The sequence below is a fragment of the Oncorhynchus kisutch genome, linkage group LG2, assembly GCF_002021735.2.
Source record: "Oncorhynchus kisutch isolate 150728-3 linkage group LG2, Okis_V2, whole genome shotgun sequence".
In the NCBI taxonomy this organism is placed as follows: Eukaryota; Metazoa; Chordata; class Actinopteri; order Salmoniformes; family Salmonidae; genus Oncorhynchus; species Oncorhynchus kisutch.
The window spans coordinates 40122078-40141387 of NC_034175.2; the positions used below are offsets into that span (position 1 = coordinate 40122078).

The 19310-nt window shown below is 43.9% G+C and overlaps 1 protein-coding gene across 1 annotated transcript in view; it reads left to right on the plus strand.

Moving 5' to 3' along the window:
* LOC109904146 (protein Wnt-6-like) overlaps nucleotides 1-18818 on the plus strand; it is a 29432-nt gene extending 10614 nt beyond the window's left edge. The window contains exons 3-4 of the mRNA XM_020501328.2: nucleotides 15511-15821; nucleotides 16995-18818. Of these exons, the coding sequence (XP_020356917.1) occupies nucleotides 15511-15821; nucleotides 16995-17456 (773 nt within the window). The 3' untranslated portion in view covers nucleotides 17457-18818. The remainder of the gene's footprint in view (nucleotides 1-15510; nucleotides 15822-16994) is intronic.
* The last annotated feature ends 492 nt before the right edge of the window (nucleotides 18819-19310 follow it).

Genomic DNA, 19310 nt, shown 5'->3' on the forward strand with positions numbered 1-19310 from the left:
GACAGGTTCACTTCCTCACATGCATGCGGCGGGCTGGGGGTGCTGCGCCAAGGAGCTTACATCTTTCTCCCTTTGCAAAAATAACTGGAGGCTTTTTCTTCCTATATTCAAACATATAAACCAGAGATGTTGTTGTGTTGATTTATCGATGCCAGGGGTTGCCAGGGGTTTGCTGTGAGCTATGCTGGCTGCTTCGACATGTTGTCTCATGGTTGTAATGAAGTAATTTAGACGTGCTCAGAGACAATATACAGTTGTGACAAGATAGAATAATCATAATTCTTCTGCCACCTCAGGAATGCAGCTCATTATTAGCTCTGTTAAAATGCTCCTGATTCTGTCTGCTTCTCTGTCAATCATCATTTGGGAGCTTTGCATCGTCTGGCCGGGGGGGGGGGGGAAACAAACACCACACATTTGAGGTCTTTCAGTATCTGTCCTTTCTAATGAATGTGACACACTTAGTCTATGTCCCAAATAGCACCTTATTCAGCGGTCATACGGCCTCCACTCATCACTGTCAAGCACTCCTTAAAACACTTCTGTGAGCAGGCCTTTCTAATTGACCTGGCCGGGGTATCCTGGAATGACATTGACCTCATCCCTTCAGTAGACGATGCCTGGCTATTCTTTAAAAGTGCCTTCCTCACCGTCTTAAATAAGCATGCCCCGTTCAAAAAATGTAGAACTAGGAATAGATGTAGTCCTTGGTTCACTCCAGACCTGTCTGCCCTTGACCAGCACAAAATCATGCTGTGGCGTTCTGCATTAGCATCGAATAGCCCCCGTGATATGCAACTTTTCAGGGAAGTTAGAAACAAATATACACAGGCAGTTAGGAAAGCTAAGGCTAGCTTTTTCAAATTTGCATCCTGTAGTACTAACTCCAAAAAGTTCTGTGGCACTATAAAGTCAATGGAGAATAAGAGCACCTCATCCCAGCTGCCCACTGCTCTGAGGCTAGGAAACACTGTCACCACTGATAAATCCACTATAATTGAACATTTCAATAAGCATTTCTCTACGGCTGGCCATGCTTTCCACCTGGCTACCCCTACCCCAGTCAACTGCCCGGCACCCTCCACAGCAACCCGCCAAAGCCCCCACCATTTCTCCTTTACCCAAATCCAGATAGCTGATGTTCTGAAAGAGCTGCAAAATCTGGACCCCAACAAATCAGCTGGGCTAGAGAATCTGGACCCTCTCTTTCTAAAATGATCTCCCGAAATTGTTGCAACTCTTATTACTAGCTTGTTCAACCTCTCTTTTGTATCATCTGAGATTCCCAAAGATTGGAAATCTGCCGCGGTCATCCCCCTCTTCAAAGGGGGTGACACTCTAGACCCAAACTGCTACAGACCTATATCTATCCTACCCTGTCTTTCTAAGATCTTCGAAAGCCAAGTTAACAAACAGATTACCGACCATTTCGAATCCCATCGTATCTTCTCTGCTATGCAATCTGGTTTCAGAGGCGGTCATGGGTGCACCTCAGCCACGCTCAAGGTCCTAAATGACATCATAACCGCCATCGATAAGAAACATTACTATGCAGCCGTATTCATCGACCTGGCCAAGGCTTTCGACTCTGTCAATCACCACATTCTTATTGGCAGACTCGACAGCCTTGGTTTCTCAAATGATTGCCTCGCCTGGTTTACCAAATACTTCTCTGATAGAGTTCAGTGTGTCAAATCGGAGGGTCTGTTGTCCGGACCTCTGGCTGTCTCTATGGAGGTGCCACAGGGTTCAATCCTCAGGCCGACTCTCTTCTTTGTATACATCAATGATGTTGCTCTTGCTGCTGGTGATTCTCTGGTACACCTCTACGCAGACGACACCATTCTGTATACTTCTGGCCCCTCTTTGGACACTGTGTCAACTAACCTCCAGACGAGCTTTAATGCCACACAACTCTCCTTCCGTGGCCTCCAACTGCTCTTAAATGCAGGGAAAACTAAATGCATGCTATTCAACCGATCACTGCCCTCACCTGCTCGCCTGTTCAGCATCACTACTCTGGACGGCTCTGACTTAGAATACGTGGACAACTACAAATACCTTGGTGTCTGGTTAGACTGTAAACTCTCCTTCCAGACTCACTTTAAGCATCTCCAATCCAAAATTAAATATAGAATTGGCTTCCTGTTTCTCAACAAAGCATCCTTCACTCATGCTGCCAAACATACCCTCGTAAAACTGACCATCCTATCGATCCTTGACTTCGGTGATGTCATCTATAAAATAGCCTCCAACACTCTACTCAACAAACTGGATGCAGTCTATCACAGTGCCATCCGTTTTGTCACCAAAGCCCCATACACTACCCACCATTGCAACCTGTATGCTCTTGTTGGTTGGCCCTCGCTTCATACGCGTCGCCAGTGGGTTTGGCGACGCGTTATCTACAAGTCTCTGCTACGTAAAGCCCCGCCTTATCTCAGCTCACTGGTCACCATAGCAGCACCCACTCGTAGCATGCGCTCCAGCAGGTATATCTCACTTGTCACCCCCAAAGCCAATTCCTCCTTTGGTTGTCTTTCCTTCCAGTTCTCTGCTGCCAATGACTGGAACGAACTGCAAACATCTCTGAAGCTGGAGACTCATATCTCCCTCACTAGCTTTAAGCACCAGCTGTCAGAGCAGCTCACAGATCACTGCACCTGTACATAGCCCATCTATCTACCTACCTCATCCCCATACAGTATTTATTTATGTATTTATTTATCTTGCTCCTTTGCACCCCACTATCTCTACTTGCACATTCATCTTCTGCACATCTACCATTCCAGTGTTTAATTGTTATATTGTAATTACTTCCCCACCATGGCCTATTTATTGCCTTTACTCCCTTATCTTACCTCATTTGCACTCACTGTATATAGATTTTTGTTTTCTTTTGTTCTACTGTATTATTGACTATGTTTTGTTTATTCCATGATTAACTCTGTGTTGTTGTATGTGTCGATTTGCTACGCTTTATCTTGGCCAGGTCACAGTTGCAAATGAGCACTTGTTCTCAACTAGCCTACCTGGTTAAATAAAGGTGAGATAAAAAAAAATTTTGATCAGGACCCATGAGATAAAAAAAAAATTTGATCAGGACCCATAGGACTCTGGCCAAACTCTCTGGATGAGGTGAGACACTGTGGCATAATGTCATAATGTCAATGAAATGATCCCAGTTAGACATGGGATAAATTGCACTGTAAAAAATAAATAAAGTTGTTTCAATTAAATGTGATTAAGTAACACTTTCCGCTGCCTTTCTTTTTGTTTACTCAACTTTTTAGTCAAAGTGTTACCTGAACTTAACTAATTTGGCTCCAACAATAAGAAAACATAGGCAAGAATTCAGTCAACTTAAAGTGATGGGTTTGTTCAAATTATCTCATATGTTCATTCAACTAGGGTAGCTGGAGTCTTTGACAATTTTTTCAGAGGAAGGTCCTAAAAATTGTCTCCAGCCACCCTAGTCATAGACTGTTCTCTCTGCTACCGCACGGCAAGCAGTACCGGAGCGCTAAGTCTAGTCATAGACTGTTCTCTCTGCTACCGCACGGCAAGCAGTACCGGAGCGCTAAGTCTAGTCATAGACTGTTCTCTCTGCTACCGCACGGCAAGCAGTACCGGAGCGCTAAGTCTAGTCATAGACTGTTCTCTCTGCTACCGCACGGCAAGCAGTACCAGAGCGCTAAGTCTAGTCATAGACTGTTCTCTCTGCTACCACACAGCAAGCAGTACCGGAGCTCCAAGTCTAGTCACAGACTGTTCTCTCTGCTACCACACGGCAAGCAGTACCGGAGCTCCAAGTCTAGTCATAGACTGTTCTCTCTGCTACCGCACGACAAGCAGTACCGGAGTGCTAAGTCTAGTCATAGACTGTTCTCTCTGCTACCGCACGGCAAGCAGTACCGGAGCGCTAAGTCTAGTCATAGACTGTTCTCTCTGCTACCGCACGGCAAGCAGTACCGGAGCGCTAAGTCTAGTCATAGACTGTTCTCTCTGCTACCGCACGGCAAGCAGTACCGGAGCGCTAAGTCTAGTCATAGACTGTTCTCTCTGCTACCGCACGGCAAGCAGTACCAGAGCGCTAAGTCTAGTCATAGACTGTTCTCTCTGCTACCACACAGCAAGCAGTACCGGAGCTCCAAGTCTAGTCATAGATTGTTCTCTCTGCTACCACACGGCAAGCAGTACCGGAGCTCCAAGTCTAGTCATAGACTGTTCTCTCTGCTACCACACGGCAAGCAGTACCGGAGCGCTAAGTCTAGTCATAGACTGTTCTCTCTGCTACCACACGGCAAGCAGTACCGGAGCTCCAAGTCTAGTCATAGACTGTTCTCTCTGCTACCACACGGCAAGCAGTACCGGAGCACTAAGTCTAGTCATAGACTGTTCTCTCTGCTACCACACGGCAAGCAGTACTGGAGCGCTAAGTCTAGTCATAGACTGTTCTCTCTGCTACCACACGGCAAGCAGTACCGGAGCTCCAAGTCTAGTCATAGACTGTTCTCTCTGCTACCGCATGGCAAGCAGTACCGGAGCACTAAGTCTAGTCATAGACTGTTCTCTCTGCTACCACACGGCAAGCAGTACCGGAGCTCCAAGTCTAGTCATAGACTGTTCTCTCTGCTACCGCACGGCAAGCAGTACCGGAGCTCCAAGTCTAGTCATAGACTGTTCTCTCTGCTACCGCACGGCAAGCAGTACCGGAGCGCTAAGTCTAGTCATAGACTGTTCTCTCTGCTACCGCACGGCAAGCAGTACCGGAGCGCTAAGTCTAGTCATAGACTGTTCTCTCTGCTACCGCACGGCAAGCAGTACCGGAGCGCTAAGTCTAGTCATAGACTGTTCTCTCTGCTACCGCACGGCAAGCAGTACCGGAGCGCTAAGTCTAGTCATAGACTGTTCTCTCTGCTACCACACAGCAAGCAGTACCGGAGCTCCAAGTCTAGTCATAGACTGTTCTCTCTGCTACCACACGGCAAGCAGTACCGGAGCTCCAAGTCTAGTCATAGACTGTTCTCTCTGCTACCACACGGCAAGCAGTACCGGAGCGCTAAGTCTAGTCATAGACTGTTCTCTCTGCTACCACACGGCAAGCAGTACCGGAGCTCCAAGTCTAGTCATAGACTGTTCTCTCTGCTACCACACGGCAAGCAGTACCGGAGCGCTAAGTCTAGTCATAGACTGTTCTCTCTGCTACCACACGGCAAGCAGTACTGGAGCGCTAAGTCTAGTCATAGACTGTTCTCTCTGCTACCACACGGCAAGCAGTACCGGAGCTCCAAGTCTAGTCATAGACTGTTCTCTCTGCTACCGCATGGCAAGCAGTACCGGAGCACTAAGTCTAGTCATAGACTGTTCTCTCTGCTACCACACGGCAAGCAGTACCGGAGCTCCAAGTCTAGTCATAGACTGTTCTCTCTGCTACCACACGGCAAGCAGTACCGGAGCGCTAAGTCTAGTCATAGACTGTTCTCTCTGCTACCGCACGGCAAGCAGTACCGGAGCTCCAAGTCTAGGTCCAAGATACTTTTTAACAGCTTCTACCCCCAAGCCATAAGGCTCTTGAACATCTAATCAAATGCCTACCCAGACTATTTGCAATGCCCCCCTCTTTTACGCTGTGGCTACTGTCTGTTATTAACTATGCATAGTCACTTTAATAACTCTACCTACATGTACATATTACTTCAATTACCTCGACTAACCGGTGCCCCCGCCCATTGACTCTGTACCGGTACCCCTGTATATAGCCTCACTATTGCTATTTTACTGCTGCTCTTTAATTATTTGTTACTGATATATATTATTATAATTTTTTTTTGGGGGGGGGGATTTTTCTTAAAACTGCATTGTTGGTTAAGGGCTTGTAAGTAAGCATTTCACTGTAAGGTCTACCACCGTTATATTTGGCGCATGTGACAAATAACATTTGATTTGAACTAGAAACTATTATTTGGACGTCTTAGGCTGTGGAAGGAGTTACACACAGTGCTTTTAACATACAAAGTTTTCAACGTACAGATTTGACACACATTGACCTACTTGATTACATTGTGCATGTACACAGTAATTAGTATTCAACATGTCCTCAACCTGGTATTTGAACTCAGAACCTCTTGGTTCAGCATTACAATATTCCTGCTACATCATCATCATCATGTCTGTGTCAATTACTGATTTCACCTGTATTGCTACACTTTGCACTTCACTGTAAATCTCAGCTCTGTTAAAAGTACACTCAAAGAAAAGCTATTATGTTCGTCATAGTGATTAAGGAGTAACATTCAAACAGAGTAATATGCTCCGCCAACATTGGACAACTATACAGAAAAAACAAGAATGACTTAAATAAGTCCATCAAATCAACGATGAGAGAATTAGTCAGGTTAAGAGATAATCCACCAAGACATGGTGGTGTAGCAGGAGGATCGGAATGCCATCAACCAAGAGGTTGTGAGTTCAAATCGTAATTAGTGTATGAATGAACATGCGAAATGTATGTCAACGTGTGTCAACTATGTACATTGGAAACATTGTATGTTAAAAGCAGTGTGTGTGTGTGTGGGTGTAAACAGTTGCACACCCTTTTTTTAGTTAAGCTTCCCTCCAAAAACAAGTTGAACAAACACCATTTTTGCCAAAGTTTTCTCAAGATGGAGCTAAGTTTGGGCCAAATAAATGTTTTAGTTCAGGTAACACTTGGACCGAAAAGTTGAGTAAATGAAATAAAGGCTGTGGAACCAGTTACTTAATAATAATTAGTTGAAACACCTAGATTATTATTTTATTTTTTTACGGTGTGGACAAAATATGAATGAACATACAAAACGTTTACGTACCACTGCGAACATTAAAGTCATGTACTATCCACCTGTTTTTAGGCAATTACTGTTCTCGGTAATGATCTACCACCGTAATTGCCTTAATCTCTGTTGTGTTAGAACTGATTAGCCCTGAAGTGTTAATTACACAGGGGCTTATCCTGATCCTGTGTCAGGCCCTGACACTGATACGATCAAAGTGGAGATGTTGCCTCTTCTCTCTGTTCTAAACTCAGATAAAAGAGGGTGTAATGGCTTTGTTGTATCAGGTAACACCGTGCCACTTTAGATTACACTCTCACGGGTCCACTGGAGTTCAGCTACTGTAGCTAAATCGTCTCTCGTGTTTCCTCAGTGTCATCTTTTTATTCACAGTAGTGTGCGTCCGTTGAACACCAGTGTTCAGCCACAGTCTTAAACATTCCTCTGGTTGTAAGTTGAGGGCTTGAGTGGGTCATAGGGCCTTGGACTCGAAATCCAGGGTCCAGGAATGGTCGGAAGAATTGCAATATTTACCTGAAGCTTACTCCGCAGAAAACACGACTGGGTGATCTGAAAAGTCATAGTCTATCGATCAATATGATAATGCATGATGAAAGAAATACTGTATGTGTTGATTGAGAGATCAACAGAGCAGCTGCATTTCGTCAATTTTTCGGATTATAGTCAAATCTGTGCGATATAAGGCTACGCATCATTTTCAAGGTGGAATGCGTGTCGTTTTGAGTACGTGTGTGTTTGTCTGCTTGATGCATGTTTAGGGATTGCTTGGTGTACTCACTGTTCTGTAAGTCTCAAGGTAACAGAATGGATTTCAGAGATGCAATGAGATATGTGCTGTACAAGACTTGAACTTCCCCTGGTCTGTGGCACAGGGCAGCAAAATCAATCAACCAAAATGATTCACACTCAACAGGCTGTGTCACATGTACTGCTGCATAGAGGGGCCCTGGGTTTCCTCGATTCATTTTAACCTGAACGCATGCATCATTGACTCAAAGATTGAGTATTATATTGTCTAATTCCTTGCAAAGCCCCTTCTGGCACCAAGTTATGTCCCAGGCAGGCCTAGGCGTAGGCTGCTGGAGGATTTTGGGGGAATATTTGTCTCTGGGGAAAATAGAAAAAGGGTGTTCCTTCAAATCAAGATATTTTTTGTAATCTTTTTTTTCATAACCTCTTCTCTCTTTGTCATGTAAGCGTGTTTTTATTATCTTAGTCAAGGGGCTGGGTCACATGATACAACTGAACAGACGTACTTTTTGATTGTGTTATAACGTTTAATTTCACTTCTATGAATGAAATGTCTTCTTTCCAATATAGACACGATGATTGCATTGCTCAGGATAAAGACGAGCGAGCCCGAGGGACATTACTGAAACACCTATGACTGTAGCTTGTCTAGACATCGACCTCCTCAGAGATTCTGTGGAGGCTGATTAGTTGTCTACGGTTCGATTTCTCTTTGCATCGTTTTAATCTCCGCCTCTCCAACTGAAACAGTAAACAGGCGTGACTGTTAGACATTTACCCATAATCCCTCTATGGACGCGTCGCAAATGGCACCCTATCCCATATATGGGTGATTCAACAGAAGAGGGGTACATTGCTGTCCCACCCCAAAAACAACTATTAAAAAATAAAAAATGATGCCTTGGAATGCTTTAATTCATTCCAAGGCCATAACAAACATATTGTTACATTAATATAGTACAAAATCATTGTTTATACACCTATTTCTATTGAGAGGTGGCTGTCCCACACCCTGACTCCTAAAGCACATCTTGATTTATGATCTTTTTGTTTTTACCCCTATTATTTCAATAGAACATGTTGAGTTGTTCTATAATTACATTGAAAGACACTGTTCTAATCAGTAGTTTTGTTCGTTTTTTAAAGACCCCCCCCCCCCCCCCCAAAAAAAAAATGCTGTCCCACCTTTTGATGACACTACCCGAAACACACACATTAAAAGACTGCAGAATTCATTAAGTGATGATGCCCGAGAAGCCGGTGTTTGGAGGATATTGGCATGGGTGCTGTTAGGCCCGAGACAAAGTGCCAATATATCCTCCAAACACGGGCTTCGAGGGGCAATCTCTCGCTTTTATACAACGGGTTACCAACATATTCAAATAATGGTTGACATATTTTCATTAAAAACATTATTTTGATTAATTTCTTCATACTATTTCATCCGTCCACAATATATAGTCCCGACACAAATCTAGGGTTGCTACCCAAGCCGGCTGGTCATTCGTTCTATCAGTTCGGTTGCCAGAGATACGACCCAGTCATTCAGTCTTTTTGTTCTGTATCTATGGACGCGACCCAGTCGGTCATTCTAAATGTTCCATTGCCATACTGGCTGGCAACGTTCTTATCTCTTGCTTGCTATCTAGCCAACGACAGCTAATTTACAGCCACGTCAAAAAGTGCAGCCAGAATAACAGGAAATTAGCTCATTTGCATTTGTTTAAGCTGTTTTCTATTGACATTTAATTGGATACATCCATAACAATGAGCTAATGAGGCACGATTTCACCTGGCATAGAACATTTGCTCTTTAGTCAGGACACTGTTGTTCAGAGGAGCTAGCCAACAACACAGCTAACACAATCGTCCCAACCACTTTCATTACTATAGTGGAGATCGAATTTGAATATTGAAACAATGTTACAAATGTCGGAAAGACAGACAGCAAGGTTTATACAAATCTCTGCTGTTGAAAACGAAATGTTAGTCTAAAAGAAATGTGAGATAATGTCGAGATCAAGTTTATAAATTGCTTGGCTGGGCTGATGAGACAGTGAATTGCGCAGTCAGATAGAACAGAGTAAATAGGCATTTTAACGTCATAGATTTAGCCGGTGGTAACTTGTGGAATAGACACCGGCTGGAATGCTGTTTTAACCAATCAGCATTCAGGATTAGACCCACCAGTTGTATAATGTGCCTTAAGCCACACCCCTACAAATATCACCAGGTAAATGGATCGCACCTCTCTCCAGCATGGCCACATGGTGAGTAGTCTATGTGCAAACATTTTAGAGAAAATTAGTGAGAAAAGTTTGTAAATCTTCATGTATTTTTAAGAAATGTCACTAGCGAACATCTAATATTTCTATAAATATGTAAAGTATGGTTTTGGGTAGGAGTGTGAACGTTTAAATGTAAAAAAGTTAAATGAAATTGGGATCCTTAACGTTAAGAAAAATGCCTGCCTATACTGTGCCCCTCCTCTTTCTCTCCGTCCCTCGCTAGCTCGCTATGAAAGATGCGTGTGTTCTCGGAAGTACAGCAACTGATCAGTCTCCTCCTTTTAAAAAAAAAATACTGAATCTTAAGAATCGATTCCTAGTTGAAGAGGGGATTTCTTTCTACGAAATGTTTTAGTAAGTCAATGGTTGAAGCCCTCAATTGCAATGTCCATACTTAAATGGGTCATATCCATCAAGAGTCCTCTATTCATCTCTATGATTGACACTTGATTTTTAGTCCGTAATGGGGGTCTGCGGTCAAACGACCACCCCTCATCACTGTCAAACGCTCCCTAAAACATTTCTGCGAGCAGGCCTTTCTAATCGATCTGGCCCGGGTATCCTGGAAGGATATTGACCTCATTCCGTCAGTAGAGGATGCCTGGTTATTCTTTAAAAGTGCCTTTCTCACCATTAAATAAGCATGCCCCATTCAAAAAACTTTGAACCAGGAACAGATATAGTCCTTGGTTCACTCCAGACCTGACTGCCCCTTGACCAGCACAAACACATCCTGTGTCGTTCCGCATTAGCATCGGATAGCCCACGCGATATGCAACTTTTCAGGGAAGTTAGGAACCAATATACACAGGCAGGTAGGAAAGCAAAGGCTAGCTTTTTCTAAACAGAAATGTGCATCCTGTAGCACAAACTACAAAAAGTTCTGTGACACTGTAAAGTCCATGGAGAATAAGGGCACCACCTCCCAGCTGCCCACTGCACTGAGGATAGGAAACACTGTCACCACCGATAAATCCACGATAATTGAGAATTTCAATAAGCATGGCTGGCCCCTACCCTGGTCAGCAGCCCTGCACCCCCAATAGCAAATTGCCCCAGCCTCCCCCATTTCTCCTTCAACCAAATCCAGCTAGCTGATGTTCTGAAAGCGTTGCTGGGTTAGACAATCTGGATCCTCTCTTTTTTAAAATTGTTTTATTTTTATTTAACCTTTATTTAACCAGATAGGCTAGTTGAGAACAAGTTCTCATTTACAACTGCGACCTGGCCAAGATAAAGCATAGCCGTGTGAACAGACAACAACACAGAGTTACACATGGAGTAAACAATAAACAAGTCAATAACACAGTAGAAAAAAGAAAAAAAAGAGTCTATATACATTGTGTGCAAAAGGCATGAGGAAGTAGGCGAATAAAATAAAAAAATCAGATTAACACTGGAGTGATAAATGATCAGATGGTCATGTGCAGGTAGAGATACTGGTGTGAAAAAGAGCAGAAACGTAAATAAATAAAAACAGTATGGGGATGAGGTAGGTAAATTGGTGGGCTATTTACCGATGGACTATGTACAGCTGCAGCGATCGGTTAGCTGCTCAGATAGCAGATGTTTAAAGTTGGTGAGGGAGATAAATGTCTCCAACTTCAGCGATTTTTGCAATTCGTTCCAGTCACAGGCAGCAGAGAACTGGAAGGAAAGGATGGCCAAATAAGGTGTTGGCTTTAGGAATGATCAGTGAGATACACCTGCTGGAGTGCGTGCTACGGGTGTTGCCATCGTGACCAGTGAACTGAGATAAGGCGGAGCTTTACCTAGCATGGACTTGTAGATGACCTGGAGCCAGTGGGTCTGGGGAAGAATATGTAGCGAGGGCCAGCCGACTAGAGCATACATGTCGCAGTGGTGGGTGGTATAAGGCGCTTTAGTAACAAAACGGATGGCACTGTGATAAACTGCATCCAGTTTGCTGAGTAGAGTATTGGAAGCTATTTTGTAGATGACATCGCCGAAGTCGAGGATCGGTAGGATATTCAGTTTTACTAGGGTAAGTTTGGCGGCAGGAGTGAAGGAGGCTTTGTTGCTGAATAGAAAGCCGACTCTAGATTTGATTTTAGATTGGAGATGTTTGATATGAGTCTGGAAGGAGAGTTTACAGTGGATCAGGGAATCGCCCGCAGCAAGAGCAATATCATTGATATATACAGAGAAAATAGTCGGCACGAGAATTTAACCCTGTTGCACCCCCATAGAGACTACCAGAGGACCGGACAACATGCCCAACATGCCCTCTGCTGCCTCCTGTAGTCCACGATTAGCTCCTTCATTTAGTTGACTTTGAGGGAGAGATTATTTTCACTCCGCCAGGGCTTTCACCTCCTCCCTGTAGGCTGATTCATTGTTGTTGGTAATCAGGCCTACCACTGTTGTCGTCAGCAAACTTGATGATTTGAGTTGGAGACGTGCGTGGCCACACAGTCATAGGTGAACAGGGAGTACAGGAGGAGTCTGATCACGCACCCATGTGGGGCTTCCGTGTTTGAGGATCAGTGTTGCGGAGGTGTTGTTGCCAACCTTCACCAATTGGGGTCGGCCCGCCAGAAAGTCAAGGACCCTTTTGCACAGGGAGGGGTTCAGACCCAGGGTCCCGAGCTTAGTGATGAGCTTGGAGGGCATTATGGTGTTGAAGGCTGAGCTGTAGTCGATGAACAACATTCTTACACAGTAAAAAAGTGGGTGTAAGAATTAGTGTTGACTTATTTTAACCCGGGATGAGTTTTTTTCAACATTATGAGGAGTCAATGAGCTATAGTGTCAGAGTGTAAAATTATGCAGCCATTGCAGTGTAATTCAACTCAATTCAGTGGAATGAAAAAACGTGCCAATCCTCTGCTGTGGTTGTGGATGATCATTATTTCAACTTACTTGTCAACGCAATTGTAAGTAAGGTCAACAACTAATAGCAAGGTTTTCACTTTGACATTTACTTAATTGTAGAGTAATAGCCTATATATGTTAAACCAGTGTGTTTGTGTGAATTTTAACACCATTTTGAGTCAAATTAATTTTGTAGACTGGGACCAAATGTTATCTGAAACAGTGTTGAATTCAACTCTATTGGAGTTAAATTAACACTTTTATTTTTTACTGTGCAGGGCAGCAGTGAAAAGGCAGAAATAAACAGAAAGACATTTATTGATTGTGATATTTATGTGTATCATATTTGATATGGTTTCAATTAAGTAAGCAATTAAGTTCCTAATTAAGTTCCTAATGTGACGCCTGGTCACTACCGAAACGCCTGATATTTTGCCACAGAGACAAGGTGACAATTGAAACATCTAACGAACATAACTAATTAGATGCATAAGTAATTCAATGAATCAATAGGTTTCAGATTCTGTCACGCCCTGACCTTCGAGATCCTTATTTATTCTCTATGTTTGGTTAGGTCAGGGTGTGACTCGGGTGGGAGAATCTATGTTTTCTATATCTTTGTTGTTTTTGCCGAGTGTGGTTCCCAGTCAGAGGCAGCTGTCTATCGTTGTCTCTGATTGGGGATCATATGTAAGTTGTGATTTTCCGTTTGGGTTTTTGGGGAGTTATTTTCTGTTTATCTGTTTTGTTGCCTGACAGAACTGTGCGCTTTCGTTTTTTCTACTTTGTTATTTTGTTGCAGTGTTCAGTTTATTAAAAATCATGAACGCCTACCACGCTGCACCTTGGTCCCCTTCTTCAACCCACGAGAGTCGTTACAGATTCATATAATCAACATTGAACCTTTTATAGAGAATAATAGAGATTATATTATTATACTATTATATAATAGAGAAAATCTGGTTAAAAATCACGTTTTTTCCTATTTTGTAAATGTTGTCTGCAAATAACGTTTAATAAATGTATCTGTAATAGAAGGTTAATCAAAATGATCACTACTGTGCATGGTTCTCGCTTTGCTGCAACTATCACTATGTTTCGGTAGTGACAAATTTAGTGGCTTGGAGTTCGGTACATTATTTCAAATATGCAATACAAACAAAGTGTATGAGTAGTAGATATCACAGGAGGTTGGTGGCACCTTAATTGCGGAGGACGGGCTCGTGTCAAGGGCTGGAGCGGAATAAGTGGAATGGTATCAAATACATCAAACACATGGTTTGTTTGTTTGATGCCATTCCATTGGCTCTGTTTTAGCCATTGTTATGAGCCGTCCTCCCCTCAGCAGCCTCCACTGGTAGATATGTCTATCTGACATACAGTGTGTTGTAAGACGTGCTTAAAGTTTTGGAGAAATAGGATACAAATGTGAGAAGAAAAAAATACATTTAACCCCCCAATTTGCATCACTTCTGTAGAATGGCCCATATTCACTGAGATTACAACACATTAAGAACACTTGCTCTTTTAATGACACATACCGACCCAGTGAATCCAGGGGAAAGCTATGATCCCTTACTGATGTCACTAGTTAAATAAACTTCTCAGATGAAGGGGAGGAGACATGTTAAAGAAGGAATTTTTAAACCTTGAGGCAATTGAGACGTGGATTGTGTGTGTGTGCCATTCAGAGGGTGAACGCAACTCAACATTAGGAAGGTGTTCTTAATGTTTCGTGCATTGTTCGTCCATGTTTCGTGGTCAAAAGTAGTGCACTATAAAGGGAATATTGTGCTATTTAGGACGCAGCCTATATGAAACTTCCTGCAAAAGCAGACATGACTGGCCTGTCTAAGAGAAGTCTCAACAGAAGTTATTGAGTTAGTCAGCTCTGTCCCTTCTGTATGCTCAATTGTCCTGGGAGGAGAACATTTGTTCCCCCCCCCAGATCTATTACAGCCTAAACCTGAGATGAAACAGGGATGGTGTGGGATGGGGAATGGCCTTCACAATGCACACGACAGGCAGGCAGGCAGGGAAGGGCTTTATTGGAGCAGAATGTGAGGAGAACTGTGTGTTCAGGTGCTGGTCCAAGCTGGGCTGGGGCTGAGGCTGGGTCTGGGCTGGCAGGGAGACGCCACACACACAGAACCGGCCTGTATGGAGCCATCAGTGGGTGTGCAGACGGACAGCTGGTATTAATATCACCGGGTGCTGGTCTGAAGGGCCCTCGCACGGCACCGATTCCGTTTCACTAGATTTAATGAATCCCATTCACTGAATCATGCGATATGGAATTGGCACAGGGCTAAGCGGTGACGACACGCTCATGTCTTCCAGCTCCAGAAAATAAATGTCATTCATTTCAGCTTCGACACAATGGACTGCTAACTGCCTACCTCCTCTTCTCCCCCATAGCAGCTAGGAACACTGCATAGACATGTTGTATTTTCCAAAGCAACAAAGGACAATATAAATTAGAATGATGTTGTGGTCCCTAAGATAAAGACAGAGGATCAATCTGCAGTTGCAGCCGTACATCCCTCTGGGCTAGAGTGGTAAACTCCCCTACTACACAAATAGTCCTGCAGCTGTGTCCTAGCCCCCCCCACTATCTCAGATACCAGTGGTATCAGCACGGTATGTGACCTGGGTCACTGTTCTGTTCACTCCTCTGATGATACCCCTGTGTGTGTGTGTGTGTGTGTGTGTGTGTGTGTGTGTGTGTGTGTGTGTGTGTGTGTGTGTGTGTGTGTGTGTGTGTGTGTGTGCGTGCGTGTGTGGGCGCGCGTGTCTTTCAGACATCCGGGAGACAGCGTTTGTGTACGCCATCACAGCGGCTGGGGTGACCCACACGGTGACTCAGGCCTGCAGTATGGGGGAGCTGCTGCAGTGTGGCTGTGAGGCGACCAGGAGCAGGGCTCCCCCCCGGCCTGCCTCCTCCTCCACCACCACCTCTGGCGAGGGAGTCAAGTGGGAGTGGGGCGGCTGCGGAGACGACGTGGAGTTTGGCTACGAGAAGTCCAAGCAGTTCATGGATGCCAAGAGGAAAAAGGGCAAGAGTGACATCAGGACGTTGATCGATCTCCACAACAACGAAGCAGGACGACTGGTAGTGAATGAACTTTTCTTTTTTTTAATAAGAATTATGGGACTCCTTTTGTACTTTTTAATCCTTTATTACAAAGGGTAGAGATAGAAAGGAAATGAAGCAGAAAGGGCCCCTTGCTGCCAGCGGTACAATGTACAGTACACATGCTCCAGAGGCAGCAGCTTAGAACACTAGACCATCCCAGGCTGTGAATGACATTTTTATAATTCCCTCCAAACACACTCATCTCCTATATTTTTTTTATACCTGTGCTGATTTAAGCAAAAGTACAAGCAAGCATACGTGTGATTTCTTTTAAAAATTATGCTCACTATCATCAAGTGAAATTCTTTCATTTATTTGTATGGCTTTTTTTTTTTTAACAAAGTTGAAAATTGGGCCTAAGTGCTGAAAGTATTCATTATTTAGCTGAATGTTCCTCTTTTTATCCAATGCATCATCCAAGACAGCCTCTAGCTGTAGTTCTGTAACAATGTAAACTGATATTTTAACCAGAATCATATTTCGGATAAAGGAAAACAAGTGTGAGCCTCAGTTTGTTTTCAAGGCTTTAAGGCAAGTAGCTGCTACTTTTTCTCCTTGTAAAACTTGAACTTTTTCAGGTCTTTGTTAAGGACTCAATACAGTACATGTATGTTAAAAATGTCAAATATTGCATTCACAATGGCCTTCTTGTTAATAGGAAGAGAGGAGCATTGCACTCAGTTAGGAGGTTGTCTGCTCTTTTGAGAAGCCAATTACAGGTTATTGCTTTGAATTTCCTGGGACTTTGCTCACCCCTGTCAGCATTGCTTCATCACAGTATGTTACATGGGCACACAAGCCAAAACCTTTCCCAAGGGGTCAGAGACAGGTAAATGTCGAGGAGTGGCTATGTAGTTGGGCCAATTATAGTCTCAGGAAGACAGGTTTTTGAATTAAACAACAAGAAGAAAAGGTTGCACACATGTAGAAAAACAACAACGTGAGGTTAAAGACTTAGGAGGGTAGAACTCCTGCATGCAAAATGGGTTTTAATTACCTCAATTGTAACTCAATTGATCTCTGTTCTGATGTCAAGGCCTGTGAGCTCTGGGAAGGCCAGAGGCCGGTTGGGGGTGGGGGAAGGGATACATTCCTTCTGAATAGTGTCTGCTTTAATCTCACCTATCTATCTCTGTGTCTTTACTACAGGCGGTGAGGAATTATATGAGGACTGAATGTAAATGTCATGGCCTGTCCGGGTCTTGCACACTCCGGACCTGCTGGAAAAAGATGCCTCACTTTCGCGAGGTGGGTGATCGCCTCCTAGAGCGGTTCAATGGCGCTTCCAAGGTGATGGGAGGCAATGATGGCAAGACCCTGGTCCCCGTAGGCCAGAACATCAAGCCTCCGAGCAAACAGGACCTGATCTACTCGGCCGAGTCGCCCGACTTCTGCTCGCCCAATAGGAAGACGGGCTCGCTGGGCACGCGGGGCCGCATGTGCAACAGCACAGCCATGGACGTGAGCGGCTGTGACCTGCTGTGCTGTGAGCGTGGCTACCGAGACGAGACGGTGGTGTTCGAGGAGAACTGCCTCTGCCGCTTCCACTGGTGCTGCGTGGTGCAGTGTAAGAAGTGCTCGGTGAGGAAAGAACTCAGTCTCTGTCACTAGCATTACCATAGTGAAGCTGGGTTGGTTTCAGGCCTGGCCTCTTCTGCCTCACACGAAAGATGCACTGAGATCATGCTCCCACAGTTCAATTCAGGAGCATGCTGAGAGATTAGTATCTTATCTAGGATCATCTACGACAGACAGCTGCAGTAACTCTTCTCTCAAGCTGTAGAATAGTCCAGAATGGCCGCTACTCCAGTGCTCACCACATAGAGCTCTATGACCCAGAAACGGAGGCTCTTTTAGGCTCTTTTTCTAGAAACCCACTGGAGGAACTTACCCAACAACTGTTCCAGCTCTCCAGAGTGGAATATTGAAGGTCACATCTAAGGTTAAAAGTTCAAATTCAGCTCCGAGAACGCTCTAGAACAGAACGGTTCGGTCCCATCTCATAGAAGACCATCAGACAGCTTGGTACCATTCTCAGTCGTCGGTACGGAGGTCGTTGCCTCTAAAGCAGTGGTTCCCAAACGTGTTTGCGCAGTGACCCACCTCAAGCCTTTCGCCATTGAACCAGAAAATAGCATAACAACTGTTTCTAGCCTCAAACCCAATGCCAATGCCCTCTAGGAACATGCTTACGACCCACAATTAGGGAAACACTCTTCATAGTCAGTTAACCATGTAACTACAAGTGAGGACTATTGTAACAAAAGCATAATGACTTTTGAGTGTGGAAAATAAGACTTATGGTCTTGGTAACAAGGTAGCAAGCACATCAGCATGCTACGTTTCTACACACGGTAACTGGAATGTTATGGAAGAAAGGAAAATGGACACGCACAACGTGGAATACAGGTATCAAGCACAAAACGTATGAAAAAGGGAAATCTGGGGATTATTTGTTTGGAGGACGAACCCCATCACGTTTCATGGTGAGGAGCTGAACTGACACCCGAGACTATTATTTATGGACATTTTATGACAAGACTACTCATAGTGATAAGTTGAGGGACGTGCCTACCGTCTCTCTGAAAAGCACTTTGGACATGGGAGCTATCTCTGTGAACCATATGTTACATTGGTTGTTGTTTGAGTAGTTTGGAAATGGAGACTTCTTTTTGTTCTTCGTACGAGGTGCAGTACGGAGAAAGTATAATATTATGTTTATCTGTTTAATATACAGGGCTTTTGTAATGCACTTTCAATTAAAGCATTTGCTGCGTGTAGATTTGTTACATATAGTCATGTTGTGCAGAATGGCCATTCCAACAATCACATTTACAATGCTGACAATGAATCCATCCATTTGTCTCTTTGATAAGTCAACTCGCTGAAGTGAGTTGGATGACAGGAAGCCCATTTCTTTTGACTCTCTGCCTACGTTCTTCGGGAATAGGCAGATCAGATCTCTGCTTATTTTTTTTTATGGGGGGGGGGGGGGGGAACAAAACCTATCTTACGAAGCGTGTTGTACCCAAACGCGCTGTACATTTTCACTTTTTACGTGTATAGGTCGAAGGTATTCAAGTGTACTGTGTCTTACCCTTCCTTTAGAGTATGATTTTGTTGCTACTTACCTTTCAGGGATCTATAAGATCTTTTGTTGGGCAAAAGAGAGAGAGAGAGAGAGAGAGAGAGAGAGAGAGAGAGAGAGTACAATGAGGGATGACATCGCTACAATTTATTGCCAATATGCCATGGTTTATGACCAGATTATTCCTTGCCAGAGGGTTCATCGTTAATATTGTTACCATGACAGTGGATACACACTGCACAGGATTACTCTGTCCTCGGAGCTACTAGTCCTGTCTGTGGAGTCAGCACCATTCGATTTTTCATTTACCTAAATGTAGTTTTTGTACAAAAGCATATCACGTTAAGGGATAAAAACGTGGTATAGTGGAACTATTC